Genomic DNA, 15,358 nt, shown 5'->3' with positions numbered 1-15,358 from the left:
GAGTCTCTATCTCACAATTGCAGCGATATTCAACATTTTTTAGGAGCGTTTTACTATTATTTTAGTTAACTTTTCCCGAGCAGAATTTTGTACGTCCATACCGCGCGCCATGCTTAAAAAACATCCTATCTCAGCTCCAGTGATCGATTTTATGTTAATTAGTTCGCCATTCAACTTAATACTGATATATGTTCCTATTCAACAAACTTCTCACACATTGTTTTTGGTGAAGATTATAAAAGCCGATAAAGAATGTGGAAAGATTTTTTAAGATTGGCTGAGATAGGGATTTTTTGAAATGGCATCCGATAACGGGTAATATTTCACTGAGCTGTCGAATAGATTTTATTTATTTGGCAACTAACTGAAAGAAATTAGTAAATTCGTCAAAATATCATTGAAAAAGAATCATTTGGCCTTGTGCAATAAGTTATTTCGCACATTTTTCTCTCAACCGTCAGCTTCTGCAAAGGATTGCATTGCAGATTTTCTTACTGGATGAAAGTTTTAACTATATTGGAATGATTTTCCGTCATACCTTGTTCGATAATTTTTTAAGCAGGCAGATTATACTTGTGCCATCTCCGGTCTAACGATAACCACTTTTTCGAGAAAAAGACGCTGGAGAGGGAACAACGCCGAAATAATTGTTTTCAAACCAAGTTTAACAAAGAATAACCAAAATTCGTTCCAATATATTTTTGCAAATTGGCATAACGCCGCAATGGTTTTAAAATAAATCACAGGGAATAGCGGAAAATCATTTCTAGAACGGAAGATGACACAGCGCAGAAAACGGAGCATCTTTAAACTAAATCATGCAAGGAATTTCGGAAAATAGTTTTAAAATAAATATGCTTACCCTGCAAAAATCGTTGGATCATGTGGTCCACTTGTGTCATACTGGAGTGCATACCATTATACTCCACTGTAATGCAGCAATGGACCAACTCATATTTCTACACGAACATATTGTAAGCCGATCATTGCTCGTTTTTAACGATTGTAATCACTACACGATGTTTATTGGACTGTGGGTACTCCATGGATTACTCTGATGTAATGCGGAGCTGGAGTATATAGTCCAGTCCTAGGACATCGCAATGTTAATTGCACCATATTTTTTGTATGAATTGTGGTTAATTTTGGAGCACTCGCTTGGCCCATAGCGAGTACTCCATACATGCATGAGTACTCGCGATTTTTGCAGGGTATGGTATGACACTGCAAAAAATATTTCCTCAAAACTAAGGAACTGAGAAAGACGACTTTTTTTCAAAGAATTTTTGGACAAATCGAGGAATAATCCTGAGAAAGCACTACCATTTTATTTTTGTTTTAAACAAATTTGTTTCCTTCCGAAACCTGTAGGCAAATGAAAAAATACTTTATCTCCCTTGGTGCTCCCAATTGGTGTCAGTTATCGCTGATAGCTTGCGGGGCTTATCACGAAATCGTAAAAATCGCCTAGGCGGTTAAGTGCCAATTAATAATGATGGTGAATGATGTTTTGTGTGTGGGGATGTCGCGCAGTTTATTTTCTAAGGCCCGGTTTTCAGTAGTTGGTTAAGCTAAGGTTAAACTAAGTTTGCTTAAATTCTAGTCAAATTTAAACTCCAGTTAAACTACTGCGCAGTTTTCAGTCACAGTTTAAGGTCGCTTTTGGGGTAGGCTTATTTGTACGGCAACATTGGTATTTTATTATCTAGATAATTTGTAGATACCACAACAACTGGATTTTGCTTACCCAGCAAACATTTAAAAGATATTTCTCCAGCGAAATATATATCTAGTTCCGGCGGTGATATCCAACATCATTATTTAATTATTCTTAAACCAGATAGTTCTCGAGTTGATTCATTCATTCTCGAATCACTATCCAACCTTTGAAAAATTTTGTAAAATTTATCGTTCTCGAGTTTGTCTCCAACGTCATTAGCATTTTCAAATTATTATCCAACCTTTGAGAAATTTTGAGAAATGTACAGTTCTTAAATGAATATTCAACACGTTGCTCCAGTTAATATTCTGATTGATAGCAGTAATGAAGCGTAATTTATCAAAAACTATATATATTTTATTTTATTTTCGTGGACATACTGTAGTATTGGAATCTTACACTTGAGTCCAGTCAAAGAACCACAAGTTGGGAACTATCATTTTTTCAACTTAAGTAATAGCATTTTTCCCTCGTTTGCTGAGTACAAGTTGAGCCACAGTTTCGTAACAACTCTTGAGATTTTATTAGTTATGAACATGAGCTCTAATGGTACTAAAGGCCAAATGCTTGTTGGGTATATTCGACACCATTTCGAACGAACGCAAATCACCGATAGTTTAACTAGAGTTTAACCCTGCCAGATCGGCCGCTTAAGCTCACCTTAAACTTCAGTTAAAGTAGACTGAAAGACTGCAGAATAAGTTTAAGCGTTGTTTAACAGACAAACTGCGTTGAACTTGTACTGAAAAACCGGGCGTAAAAGTGACATTATCAACTTCCTATAAAGTTGGTCGTTTTATCACATATACATATATGAACAAGTAAGGAAGGCTAAGTTCGGGTGTAACCAAACATTACATACTCAGTTGAGAGCTATGGAGACAAAATAAGGAAAATCACCATGTAGGAAAATGAACCTAGGGTAACCCTGGAATGTGGTTGTATGACATGTGTATCAAATGGAAGGTATTAAAGAGTATTTTAAGAGAGAGTAGGCCATAGTTCTATGGATGGACGCCATTTAGGGATATCGCCATAAAGGTGGACCAGGGCTGACTCTAGAATGTGTTTGTACGATATGGGTATCAAATGAAAGGTGATAATGAGTATTTTAAAAGGGAATGGGCTTTAGTTCTATAGGTGAACGCCTTTTCGAGAAATCCCCATAAAGGTGGACCAGGGGTGACTCTAGAATATGTTTGTACGATATGGGTATCAAATGAAAGCTGTTAATGAGTATTTTGAAAAGGAGTGATCCTTAGTTCCCTAGGTGGACGCCGTTTCGAGATATCGCCATAAAGGTGCACCAGGGGTGTCTCTAGTTGTACGATATGGGAATCAAATGAAAGGTGTTACTGAGCGTTTTAAGAGGGAGTGGGCATTAGGTCTATAGGTGGACGCCTTTTCGAAATGTCGCCATTAGGGTGGGCCAGGGGTGACTCTAGAATGTGTTTGTACGATATGGGTATCAAACGAAAGGTGTTACTGAGCATTTTAAGAGGGAGTGGGCATTAGGTCCATAGGTGGACGCCTTTTCGAGATATCGCCATTAGGGTGGGCCAGGAGTGACTCTGGAATGTGTTTGTACGATATGCGTATCAAATGAAAGGTGGTAATGAGTATTTTAAAAGGGAGTAATCCTTAGTTCTATAGGTGGACGCCTTTTCGAGATATCGCCATAAAGGTGGACCAAGGGTGACTCTAGAATGTTTGTACGATATGGGTATCAAACGAAAGGTGTTACTGAGCATTTTAAGAGGGAGTGGGCACTAGGTCTATAGGTGGGCGCCTTTTCGAGATATCGCCATTAGGGTGGGCCAGGGTGACTCTAGAAAGTGTTTGTACGATATGGGTATCAAATGAAAGGTGGTAATGAGTATTTTAAAAGGGAGTAATCCTCAGTTCTATAGGTGGACGCCTTTTCGAGATATCGCCATAAAGGTTGACCAAGGGTGACTCTAGAATGTTTGTACGATATGGGTATCAAACGAAAGGTGTTACTGAGCATTTTAAGAGGGAATGGGCATTAGGTCTATAGGTGGACGCCTTTTCGATATATCGCCATTAGGGTGGGCCAGGGGTGACTCTAGAATGTTTGTACGATATGGGTATCAAACGAAAGGTGTTACTGAGCATTTTAAGAGGGAGTGGGCATTAGGTCTATAGGTGGACGCCTTTTCGAGATATCGCCATTAGGGTGGGCCAGGGGTGACTCTAGAATGTTTGTACGATATGGGTATCAAAGGAAAGGTGTTACTGAGCATTTTAAGAGGGAGTGGACATTAGGTCTATAGGTGGACGCCTTTTCGAGATATCGCCATTAGGGTGGGCCAGGGGTGACTCTAGAATGTTTTTACGATATGGGTATCAAACGAAAGGTGTTACTGAGCATTTTAAGAGGGAGTGGGCATTAGGTCTATAGGTGCACGCCTTTTCGAGATATCGCCATTAGGGTGGGCCAGGGTTGACTCTAGAATGTGTTTGTATGATATGGATATCAAATTAAAGGTATTAATGAGGGTTTTAAAAGCGAGTGGCCCTTAGATGTATATGTGAAGGCGTTCTCGCGATATCGACCAAATGTGGATCAGGTGATCCAGAAAATCATCTGTCGGGTACTGCTAATTTATTTATATATTCAATAACACTAACAGTATTCCTGCCAAGATTCCAAGGCCTGTTGATTTCGCCTTGTAGAACTTTTTCATTTTCTTCTACTTAATATGGTAGGTGTCACACCCATTTTACAAAGTTTTTTCCAAAGTTATATTTTGCGTCAATAAACCAATCCAGTTACCATGTTTCATCCCTTTTTTCGTATTTGGTATAGAATTATGGCATTTTTTTAATTTTTCGTAATTTTCGATATCGATAAAGTGGGCGTGGTTATGGTCGTATTTCGGCCATTTTTTATACCAAGATAAAGTGAGTTCAGATAAGTACGTGGGCTAAGTTTAGTAAAGATATATCGGTTTTTGCTCAAGTTATTGTGTTAACGGCCGAGCGCAAGGACAGACGGTGGACTGTGTATAAAAACTGGGCGTGGCTTCCACCGATTTCAACAATTTTCACAGAGAACAGTTAACGTCATAGAATCTATGCTCCTACCAAATTTCAAAAGGATTGGTAAATTTTTGTTCGACTTATGGCATTAAAAAAATTCTAGACACACTAAATGAAAATGGGCGGAGCCACGCCCATTTTGAAATTTTCTTTTTTTTTTGTATTTTGTTGCATCATATCATTACTGGAGTTGAATTTTGACTTAATTTACTTATATACAGTAAAGATATTAAATTTTTTGTTAAAATTTGAATTAAAAAAAAAATTTTTTTAAAAAGTGGGCGTGTTCTTCATCCAATTTTGCTAATTTTTATTTAGCACATATATAGTAATAGTAGTAACGTTCCTGCCAAATTTCATCATGATATCTTCAACGACTGCCAAATTACAGCTTGCAAAACTTTTAAATTACCTTCTTGTAAAAGTGGGCGGTGCCACGCCCATTGTCCAAAATCTTACTAATTTTCTATTCTGCGTCATAACGTCAATCCATCTACCAAGTTTCATCGCTTTAACCGCATTTGGCAATGAATTATCGCATTTTTTCGGTTTTTCGAAATTTTCGATATCGAAAAAGTGGGCGTGGTTATAGTCCGATATCGTTCATTTTAAATAGCGATCTGAGATGAGTGCTCAGGAACCTACATACCAAATTTCATCAAGATACCTCAAAATTTACTCAAGTTATCGTGTTAACGGACGGACGGACGGACGGACGGACATGGCTCAATCAAATTTTTTTTGAATCCTGATTATTTTGATATATGGAAGTCTATATCTATCTCGATTCCTTTATATATGTACAACCAACCGTTATCCAATCAAACTTAATATACTCTGTGAGCTCTGCTCAACTGAGTATAAAAATTCTAGCGGCGATACATATACCTTTAGATATAAGCTGTTTGTATTAAGAATGCTAAAACGTACAATGAACCTGTTTCCTAGCATCTCAATAATTACTCTCATCAATTAAATGCTATTTGAATGATAAACAATTTCCGACGGCATTTAATTCGAAAACATTGCCGACTTAAATATGCATCTGACCCTGAGCCGCATTCAATATAATTTTTACCTTATGATTGAAAAGAGGCGCGGCTCAAAATGAACAAACGGCATCGACGGCCACTCGTCAAGTTATATGAATTATTGTTTCGAGTTAATTGTTATGTTCATACGTACGTATTTTTGTACTTGTGCTATATTTTTTTTTTCTTTTTTTTATATTTTTGTCAACAAAATAACCGGCTAGCAACAAAAGAACTGCAATATATAGTTTATGATGAGAATATATCTGGTTATTGAGTCATCACCGTTATATTATCCCTCAAAGGCTGGTTATGTACCTGACAATGAATCGGCTAACATATTTACAAATTAGATAATTACATACGCTAGAATAATATCCCAAAAATAAAAACAACGTAGTATATTATGTAACTGCATATTAGCTATCATCCGGTGGCAAAATCCTGAGCCAGATAAATAATTTTGCATGTAAATGCAACAACAACGATTTGAGCCAGATAAATCCAGATAGAAGTATGGTTCAATTTGTGAGCCAGATAATTTGTTAATTACTTCTTTTTAGGTTGGAAACGCTTTCAAAAATAGATGTCGCTGCTTAGCCTTTCGCCGTATGAGTTAAATGAAAAACCGCGGCGACATCTGCCTATCACATTTCACGTGTGCGAAAATTTCACGACATCTGCTTCTCAAGTCTCTCAATGATCCAGAGATTCCCATGAGAATTGAGCGTGAGCCGGAGCTGTAAAACTCACGGAAAGAAGGCAATTGTCGATGCAAAAATACACATCGACAAATAGCAAAACCGCATAACTGCCGAAATTGGGAAAACGTAAAATCGGCTAACTATAAGCTTCAGGCGAAAGGCAGCATTCATTAGATGAAGAAAACTTAATAATGATTGTACTAAGTATTCTATTAACTTAGAATGATATCTAATAGTTGGTTTTGTAATTTTTCGATGGGATATTTGACCTATTATTCATATCTGAGGCAACTAAACAAAACAACCTATCTGAAGTTAAGATAATTGCAATAGACAGCACATCTCATTCATAATTCGATCTCTGATTTGTCATTCGTCGGCACGTATTTCAAGTTAATTTACTGTGAATGCTTGGGAGATCACGTTAAATCGATTCCTTATCTAAATTTACCGAATTCTGACAGTACGAAAAACACAAACATCAAAAAAAAAAATAAATGAGCGCAAACAAATAATCTCAGAAAGCTTTTGAATAACGCCCTATTTCAGACTTTGTTAAAAAGTTAGCTTAAACTCAATACATTTTGACATTAGCTGCGGTGTTTATAAAAAATTATATGGGATAGGGCGTTTTATGTGCAAAAATCTGAAATAAAATGGTTTTGAAATATATTGTCAGAAAGTGCTTTTTCGCACTGGCAGTCGATTTGTTCGATGCTGTAGCTATTCGGAAAAATCGCAATTTAGGCACCACGGCATGGATGACACTATAGATTGAACGTTTTTAGTAAAACAATAATCTTACAATTTAAAAACAACTTATATCCTTTTAACTGATTAACGTCGTTGGTTTTCTTTCATCCCAACAATAATTTACAAATAATCAGCGGGTTTTTCAATCACGAATAGAGAGATTTCATTTAACTTGCATAGCTGTTTAAAGACACCCTTAAATAAACAAGTAAGGAAATCTAAGTGCGGGTGCAACCGAACATTACACACCCAGCTGTACACTTTAAACGCTGTTGTTGTTTGTTTTCTGTGCTTAATAGTGCTACAAGGCTGCGCAATAATACATATACATATGGTTATATTCTGAACTAATTTTCGTTTAAAAGAAGCAAAAAGGATACAGAGGTTAACACCAATGACCTTGAGTGGGTAATAATGCAGTTTTCCTCCAGCTATGGGGATTTTCCTACTGTTTATTTTAAAATAAAGATAAAACAGAACAATAAACATAAACACACAAGTGCCATTGTACTAAAAAGCGTTATTACAAAAAAAAAGGGCACGGTTATTAAAGATATTTTCCAATTTTTACTAGAAAGAGCTTATTACTTGTATCTACGCACTTTTACAAAATCTTTTATATAAAAGAAGGCGATTTAACCGATTTAGTCCATTTTTACTGAAAATATTTCCTGTTAAACACCAAATTTTTTGTCGAGTTATGGCTCCAGAAATGTTGGGAAATGCATTGTAAGAAAGGGGTAGTGCCACGCCCATTTTCAAAATTTGAATTTTTTCCATTTCTTGTTATAAGGGCACAAAATACGATTGGTACAAAACGTTTTTTCGCTAAGATTAAACTTATTATTTTTGCCTACGACCTTTTTAAAGTCATTTATTTAAAAGTGGGTGTGGTCCTTAAACAATCATATCAATTTTTACTAGAAATATTCCTGCTATAAGGAAAATATTTGTACCCAATTTTGTTACGATACGTAAATTTTTCTTCGAGTTATGGCTCCCGAAACCTAGAAAATTGTTTAGTCATAAAAGGGGCGGTGCCACGCCCATTTTCAAAAATTTTAGTGTTTTCCAATTGAATGTTATAATTAAATTTAGAAAGTAAAATTTTATTGTTACAAAGTTCTTTTTCGCTAAAATATAGCTTATTATTTTCGTCTACGACCCTTTTAAAAATCTTTTATATAAAAGTGGGCGTGGTCTTTTTTCTAGAAATATTTCCTGCTATAGGGAAAATTTCTGTACCCAATTTTATTACGAGCCGTTAATTTTTCTTCGAGTTATGGCTCCCGAAACATAGAAAATTGCTTAGTCATAAAAGGGGCGGTACCACGCCCATTTTTTTCAATTTGAAGTTTTTCTTATTTATTGTTATAAATGCACTTGGGAAATGAAATACCACTGATATAAAGCTCTTTTTGCAAAGATAGAGCTTATTTTATTCGTCCACGACCCTTTTAAAAATCTTTTATATAAAAGTGGGCGTGTTCCTTAACCAATTTCGTTAATTTTTCCTCAAAGCATTCCTTATAGTAAAGACAACCTCTGCGGAATTTTGTTACGGTAGGTTTAACGATTTTTGATTTATGATTAATAATATTTGTAAAATTGATTTTATCGCAAGTGGGCGGTGCCACGCCCATTTTAAATTTTTTCCAAATTTTTATTAAGAGTCTCAATATCAGTCCACATGTCAAATTTCAGCATTCTAAGTGTATTATTTACTAAATAATCGGGTTTTTTGTGTTTTCCAAAATGTTATATATATAAAAATTTCGCTCATTTTCAATACCAATCTATTTTGGGTTCAGATAAGCTCGTGTACCAAATTTGGTGAAGATATCTCAATATTTACTCAAGTTATCGTGTTAACGGACAGACGGACGGACGGACATGGGTCAATCAAATTTTTTTCGATAATGATGATTTTGATATATGGAAGTCTATATCTATCTCGATTCCTTTATACCTGTACAAACAACCGTTATCCAATGAAAGTTATAATACCCTGTGTACAAGTACAGCTGGGTATAAAAAATAATTATAGGGATATTGCGACTATTCGTATCCGAAAACGCAAATCTTCGGCATATGAAACAAATTTAAGCGGAGATTGAGACTAAGGTTTTCCTCTAATATGAGGTGTGCCTTTCACACTATTTTCCTAGCCATTGCTACAACTGCACCTCAGCTCTCAAAGGTGATGAACACCCCTAGCGGGTTGGGGGGTTCAGAATATATCCCCGGTAGGTATGCCTGTCGTAAGAGGCGACTAAAATACCAAATTGATTCAACGAGTTGTGTAGCGCAACCCTTTCAAGGTGTTGCCAGCGCAAAATATAGCTTCTCCAAGCCAATTTTCAACCTCACCTACCCGTGGCGAATCCTGTTACTTTAACAGCCGAGGCTCTGACGACCTCAAGTTCCTTATGGATCCAGGCGTTGGGAGGGCGGCATCGCCTTAAAGGTTTCATGTCGTCATACTAAATCGTTCCCGAGTTGGTCGGGCTGGTGTCTTAATGGTGCTTGTTATCGGAACGTACCGGATCTGGATCCGGAAAAGGACCATCAACATCGCTAACATTCCCCAAGGCCTTCGGGGAGTGTCCTTATCGCTACAACAACAACAACAACATGAACACGGACGATTTTTCAAACAACTGCCACAGGGAAATCTAGTTTCCAATAAGCATTTCCTTATTTGTGTTACTTGCGTCAAGATCTGATCCTGAGACCTTTGATGTCATATGCAAGAGCGCTACCGCTCATACTACGCCAGCCACTAGGAAATAGTGTTCACCATACGAATAAACCGTCAGACGTTTTTCTCCATTTAGGTAAATTTGTATAAAGTTTAACTAAATTTAATCAAACAACTGAAATGTTAAAGGATGAGCAATGTTATAAATTCAGCAGCCCTAATAAAAAAGTATCAATGACCTTTTAAAATACCATATTCGCAACATCGCTTATGTGCGTACAAAGCGTATAATGAATAGTTATGTATTAAAGTTATAGACGACAGTTGAGGCACGTCCTGCTGCAATAAAAATTTACTCACACAATTGACGATGATGACTCAAACAAGGTTATTCACACAATTGTAAATATGTATACATAATGAGGATATAAAATTCAATATCAGAGTCGCAAAACTTTCTCTTTAAGAAAATAGAACGCATAAGTGTTTCCATCATTTTCGAGCTATGCCATCATCATTAATTGCCGCTTAACCGCGTAAGCGATTTTGGCCGTTTCGTAACAAGTCACGCCAGCTATCCCTGTTTAGCGATGCAAATTGGGAGCACCAAGGGGATCAAGTCTTCGTCCACCTCACAATTATTTTAACGTTGTAGACTTATCCAGGTCCAATGAAAATATAATACATGGGCGTTGTCTCGAGGTAGGTGGCCTACTACACTCAGAGAGAAAATCGTTCTAAAACGAACGAAAAAGTTAAAAATTAAGAACATTCGTTGACAAAAGTCTGTTAAGTACGTTTTTTCTTAACTCGTGACCGCTGGGCTTAACACTTTTTCCAAGCACACCGTTCGTATTTTATGACCACTTTGGTATTGATGTGTGAACCTTCTGTGCTCATTTCAAGCACTACGTGATTTAAGATTTTTCGTTCTCACGCTTCGAGAACGATTTGTGGTCGATTTAACAGTTTTCGTTTTCAATTCAAGGAGTGGGGGATGGTACCATTTATTTATTTTTTTTATTAATATTAAATTTTTGTTCCATTAATAAAAAATATTAACAACAAAAAAACTATTATTAAAATTAAAAACATTTGAAAAAACGCATTTCACAACGGGACATTCATATGGCTTAGCAGCTAAAGGCATCTACCTTTGCACTGATATGAATGTTGGAGATTCGAGTTCAACGCTCAGCTCCCGAAAAGCTAGCTGATGAAGAAATGAAATTCAGAAACATGTCCTAGTAACCATCGCCGTTTGTAAACTTACAATTTTTCTCTAATATTAATTACAAAAACCATTGTATAAAGCAATATGAGCAAAGCTCGCTAATTCAATACATTTCATAACACGTTTGAGAATTGCCTGTGCATATATGAATGGAACTGAACAAAAAATAAGAGTTAAAAAAATAGAATATAAAAAACTGTTTTAAAAACTGCAGAGCTTGACGTTGATCGAACTCGCGCCACACGACCGTAACCTCGACATCATAGCCGCTGGGCCACTGCAACTGCTAGATAGCCTGTGCCAAATGTTGTATTTAACATTGTAGTGCACACGAATTGTACCGTTTGTTTTTTCTTGAACTTAATTTAAGAAAATTGTTCTCATTAATAGAACATTTGTTCATATTTTAAGACCAGCCGTTCTTTTTTAAGAAAATGGTTGTCAGTTCAAGAACAAGGTTGTTGTTTTGAGAGCAGGTCGTTCGTTTTTCAAGAACAACAAGTAAGGAAGGCTAAGTTCGGGTGTAACCGAACATTACATACTCAGCTGAATGGTGAAAATCACCATTTAGCAAAATTAACTTAGGGTAACCCTGGAATGTGTTTGTATGAAATGGGTTTCAAATGGAAGGTATTAAAGAGTATTTTAACAGGGAGTGGGCCATAGTTCTATAGGTGGACGATTTCAGGATATCGCCATAAAGGTGGACCAGGGGTCACTCTAGATTATGTGTTGTACGATATGGGTATCAAATTAAAGGTATTAATGAGGGTTTTAAAAGGGAGTGGCCCTTAGTTGCGTTTCGAGATATCGACCAAAATGTGGACCAGGGTGAACCAGAACATCATTTGTCGGGTACCGCTAATTTATTTATATATGTAATACCAGGAACAGTATTCCTGCCGAGATTCCAAGGGCGTTTGATTTCGCCCTGCAGAACTTTTGTCATTTTCTTTTACTTAATATGGTAGGTGTCACACCCATTTTACAAAGTTTTTTCTAAACTTATATTTTGCGTCAATAAACCAAACCAATTACCATGTTTCATCTCTTTTTTCATATTTGGTATAGAATTATGGCATTTTTTTAATTTTTCGTAATTTTCGATATCGAAAAAGTGGGCGTGGTAATAGTCGGATTTCGGTCATTTTTTATACCAAGATAAAGTGAGTTCAGGTAAGTACGTGAGCTAAGTTTAGTAAAGATATGTCGATTTTAGCTCAAGTTATCGTGTTAACGGCCGAGCGGAAGGACAGAAGGCCGACTGTGTATAAAAACTGGGCGTGGCTTTAACCGATTTCGCCCATTTTCACAGAAAAGAGTTAGAGTCATAAAATCTATGCCCCTACCAAATTTCAAAAGGATTGGCAAATTTTTGTTCGATTTATGGCATTAAAAGTATTCTAGACGAATTAAATGAAAAAGGGCGGAGCCACGCCCATTTTGAAATTTTGTTTTATTTTTTTATTTGGTTGCACCATATCATTACTGGAGTTGAATGTTGACATAATTTACTTATGTATACACTGTAAAGATATTCAATTTTTTGTTAAAATTTGACTTTAAAAAAATTGTTTTTTAAAAGTGGGCGTGTTCGTCATCCGATTTTACTATTTTTTTTTTAGCACACATATAGTAATAGGTGTAACGTTCCTGCCAAATTTCATCATGATATCTTCAACGACTGCCAAATTACAGCTTGCAAAACTTTGAAATTACCTTCTTTTAAAAATGGGCGGTGCCACGCCTGTTGTCCAAAATTTTACTAATTTTCTATTCTGTGTCATAAGATCAACCCACCTACCAAGTTTCATCGCTTTAGCCGTCTTTGGTAATGAATTATCGCACTTTTTCGGTTTTTCGAAATTTTCGATATCGAAAAAGTGGGCGATTTCGTTCATTTTAAATAGCAATCTGAGATGGGTGCCCAGGAACCCACATGCCAAATTTTATCAAGATACCTCAAAATGTACTCAAGTTATCGTGTTTACGGACGGACGGATGGACATGGCTAAATGAATTTCTTTTTTCGCCCAGATAATTTTGGTATATAGAGAACTATATCTATCTCGATTAGTTTATGCCCTTTACGGATTACCGTTATGCGAACAAAGTTAATATACTCTGTGAGCTCTGCTCAGCTTGAATTGAGTACGCTGGTGCTGGATTTTAGAACGGCGTTTTTCTCTCAGTGTACCCATTTCATACAGCAAGATTTGATGCAAAAACTCGAAGCTTATCAAGGCCTGCCTGACAAAACAATTAATTCCCGAGTTCATGGGCGTAGCCTGGAAATCTCGCTTGACCGCTTGTCGCGTACTTACCTCGACATCCGCTCAGTTCTTTCTTTTCAGTGTTAGACATTTTGGAAATATCTGAAACAACAAAGAAAAGTGCAAATAAATATTTTAAATTATATTTAATAGTTCTGCTAAACATTTAATATTCAGCGCTTTGGAAAAATTGCCTTAGAGGCTCAAATTTAAAAAAACAGTCCACGTACACATTTAACAAAAAAAAGTTCTAAAATTTGTTCAATGATTACATACCAATCGAATTCTAAACATAATTACACCTAATCATTAAATATTGAATAACTATAAATTTGATAGTTGATTCAACGTCTTACGTATGTGGTTAAGTATAATTAAATGAATAGGTTCTATAACGAAAAAGATGATATTTTTACAATCTTACATTGGTGGCAACCACATCAACAGAAATTAAAGACCCATTTCAAGGCGGTCAATTAAAGTGTGCAATAGCGTGGCCGTTAACTGTTTTTGTATCCAAGTAACATACTAGGCTACAACAGCAATAAAGGTGTGGAGACGCATTGCAGGCAAGTTCTGGGAATGTAACTCTGAGATCCTAAGATGGATGCACACAATGATAGTCAGACCAATCATAGTGAATGTAGAGGTTGCCTAAACATCTCGAACTACTTTAATTACAGTGCAGAAGGCGCTAACCATACTCCAACTGGATGGAGTAAGGGGCATTTGACCAGTTGCAGCGATGGAGGTGCTACTCGATCTGACCTTGCTTCACATTGTAGTAGAACAGACGGAGCGGCGCATCCTGGTGAACATAACTACAGAAGGGTGCGGCGGAGACAAAGTAGTTCAATCCGGCAACATGTATAAATTGAGCAAGCAACTCCCACTCATTCAGTTTCCTAGATTTAAAAAGAAATTTAAATAGAGTTAGAGAGAGAATGTGATCAAAACAGGCGTCGGCAAAATGGAAATGTAGATGTGTTAGTGAGAGCGCGATGATAGCACACATCACGGGATGCATCGTTTTGCGTAGTTCATTCGCTTATTAGAAAGCAACAGAACAAGGTCGTTTGTTATTATTTTTTTAATGCGCACAATGGCAAACAAAAGGTTTATACAATAAAAAACATAGTATGTACATTTTATTTGCGTAAAAGGGTTGGTCAAAATAAAATATTTTTCGATTGTGCGCATTGAAAAAAACTAACAAACGCTCTTTGCTTGTTGCTTGCTAACAACATTCGTCGACATTGCGACCGACGCACACAATCGATGATGCTGCGCCAAATGCTCAGCGACTACTAGACTAAAGAGAATAAGAATACGTGTGTATTGAGTGTGCACAATTGTGCCACTATTTGCCGATGTCTGCTTTGGAGTCAATGCTGTTGTTCATTGTATTACGTAATGGCAGATGTGAGCAGCAAGCCGCACTAGTATAGTGGTAGCTTGAACCGCCTTTCACACCAAACGTCGTGGATTCAAGTCGCGGCCGAGCGCAACATCCAATTTGTTTTCTTCTTATTATAATTTAAATTTTATTTTTAAAATATTTTTCTTTAACACTTCTTGGGAATGAAATGCACACTATTATGGTTTTTATATGGACAACACCATAAAGTTGGGATTTCACACCAATATTTTTGTGTGTGTATTGTAGTTAAGGCGGATGAGCTCAGGAGGGAAGAGGCATATTTGAGATACCAAAACTGGAACCAAATAATAGAGTTGCGTCAGGCAACAATAATACTGGATGATACAACACTAAGCGATACAGAGCTACTCGAAATCTCTCCAAAAGAAGATTGGATATGTTAACAGGCTCAAAAGCCACATACACAAGATGGGCAGTTGTTCCAGCAGACAACCCTGA

General features: G+C 36.6%; 1 protein-coding gene across 1 annotated transcript in view; it reads right to left on the bottom strand.

The window, feature by feature from the left end:
* The window catches only part of LOC137245497 (sialin), an 84,087-nt gene that overhangs the window by 55,463 nt on the left and 13,266 nt on the right, over positions 1-15,358 (bottom strand). The window contains exon 2 of the mRNA XM_067776278.1: positions 13,531-13,581. Within this exon, the coding sequence (XP_067632379.1) occupies positions 13,531-13,570 (40 nt within the window). The 5' untranslated portion in view covers positions 13,571-13,581. The remainder of the gene's footprint in view (positions 1-13,530; positions 13,582-15,358) is intronic.

Source organism: Eurosta solidaginis, chromosome 3 (genome assembly GCF_040869045.1).
Source record: "Eurosta solidaginis isolate ZX-2024a chromosome 3, ASM4086904v1, whole genome shotgun sequence".
In the NCBI taxonomy this organism is placed as follows: Eukaryota; Metazoa; Arthropoda; class Insecta; order Diptera; family Tephritidae; genus Eurosta; species Eurosta solidaginis.
This window is presented reverse-complemented; position numbering and strand designations above follow the sequence as displayed.